Source organism: Gadus macrocephalus, chromosome 8, assembly GCF_031168955.1.
Source record: "Gadus macrocephalus chromosome 8, ASM3116895v1".
Classification (NCBI taxonomy): Eukaryota; Metazoa; Chordata; class Actinopteri; order Gadiformes; family Gadidae; genus Gadus; species Gadus macrocephalus.
The window spans coordinates 7,302,479-7,304,360 of record NC_082389.1 but is presented as its reverse complement, the minus strand read 5'-3'; the positions used below and the strand labels follow the sequence as shown (position 1 = coordinate 7,304,360).

Here is a 1,882-nt window from a genome sequence, read left to right as displayed (position 1 = left end):
TTATGAATGGACTGATGGGGACATTGACAATGGAAGGGGAGAGGGCTGGTTAAGGCACATTAGATGCTTTCTAACAAGAAACCAGAGTTTGCCGCGTCGTCTCTGCTTTGCGCGTGTTATCACAGTGCAAACGGTAAAAGAAAAAAAACTTTATATTAAGGATATAACAGAAACGACAAAGAAACAAAAGAATAAGGGTGAGATGAAGGGTGGTCGGTATACTCTTCACTCACTGGCAGTGTAACAGCTTGTCCATGGGGTAACATGATTAAGCGTATTTTCGACGGGTTGAACCGCACGGGGAGAAGATATACTGCATTTTTAAGGCAAATCTTTTAACTTATTTTGAAGTGTAGCAGCAAAAAAAAGCCCCCAAAAAATAAAATCAACACTGATCATAACCTTTCAAAAGCCTAATATCTTAATAACTTTCTTTCCGTGCACCATTTATAACATATAACACATTTGTTATTCTATACAACGGAGAGGTTAGAGAAGAAGAAATAAAATCAACCGGCCCCCTTTTTTGAGAAATAATCGTATACATCTGAGCTTTTACACAAGAGTTGACCCAAGTTAAACAGTACTCTCTTAAATAAGTTTCCCTCTGTTTAGTATTAAAATATATACCCATAGATTTATATGTCCATCTTTTTTTGCTTTAATATTTCCTTACAATAGATCCTCTGGCGTGTCTTTGCGTCGAGGATTATGTACAGATCAAGAGTTTGGACGGGGCGAGTTGTCGAGGTGCTAGGCGGCAGGCCTTCAGAGTGCTAGGAGACAGCGGTTAGCCGGAGAGCTTAGCATTCAGCCCTCAGCCCACCTGGAATACACGGAAAAAAAACACTGTTAGACACTGATGCAAAAACGTACATAAGAAAAAAACACACACGTATCTTTAAACATATCTAAATAGATTTTCGATATCATTTACACTTTTTTCGATCAAAGGTTTCATTTTAAACCCACATTTTCAGGTCTCAGTGACTTCTCTGACACTTCAACTACTTCAGACGACGAAGCTTGGTCAATGTAGGGATAGCTCATATTTCTACAGGTATCTCAACTCATATTTGCACGCGTTTTTCGTCGTGTTGAACGTACCTTTTGTCTGGCTGAGCTGCAGCTGGCCCTGTTCCATGTCCTGGATATTCAGAGAGTCTCTCTTATAGGAGTGTGTCCTCGCGCTAGTGTCCTCAAAGCAGTCCGACTCGCTGTCCGTGTCGAAAGCCCCGTGCGTATATTCCTGGTAGGCCGCCCCCGGTAAGCTGGGGTGCACGGCAACCGTCACCGAGGCCGTGGCCGTTACCATGGTCACCGGTCCGCCGCAAGGTCCTTGTTGCGTCGCTAAAGCCGGATGATTATTGTTGCCATAACCCGGCCCTTTAGTCCTGCTCTGCTGCGGCCCTCTGTTTCCCTGAAGCCTGGGGCCACAGTGGCCGAGCCGCCCAGGGAAGTGAGTTCTGTCGCTGGGTAAAGGTTGGCTGGCAGGGGCCTGGGGCCTTCGGGAGCCCTGCTGCGGCGGCTGCTGCTGCTCCCACTTGTTCCCGGTGTCCCAGCGCGCGATCCTGGCGTGCGCGTTGTGGGACGATTCATTTAAGAGTTCTTTAGCTCCACAAAAGCCCGCTGTGTTCTCTTTGAACGGCTTCACCACCTAGAGACGACGGAGAGGAAGAGGAAGAGCAGAAGAAGAGTGTTAACCGACGACCTCGGTAGAACCCAAACCACACACACTTATCGCGGACATGACGGGGGGGGGGGACAGTCCCGGTCGGTCGCGGAGCGCTTGCGTACCGTGAGTTTGGGGAAGCTGGGGTTCCCGCTGGCCTCCAGCAGGATGTGAGAGGTGTTGGCGGCGGGGTCGCCGTGCGGCGGAGCG

At 48.3% G+C, this 1,882-nt stretch overlaps 1 protein-coding gene across 1 annotated transcript in view; it reads right to left on the bottom strand.

The window, feature by feature from the left end:
- Window positions 1-803: 803 nt before the first annotated feature.
- Window positions 804-1,882, bottom strand: part of ptch2 (patched 2) — a 17,271-nt gene continuing 16,192 nt past the window's right edge. The window contains 2 exon segments of the mRNA XM_060058566.1: window positions 804-826; window positions 1,108-1,657. Of these exon segments, the coding sequence (XP_059914549.1) occupies window positions 804-826; window positions 1,108-1,657 (573 nt within the window).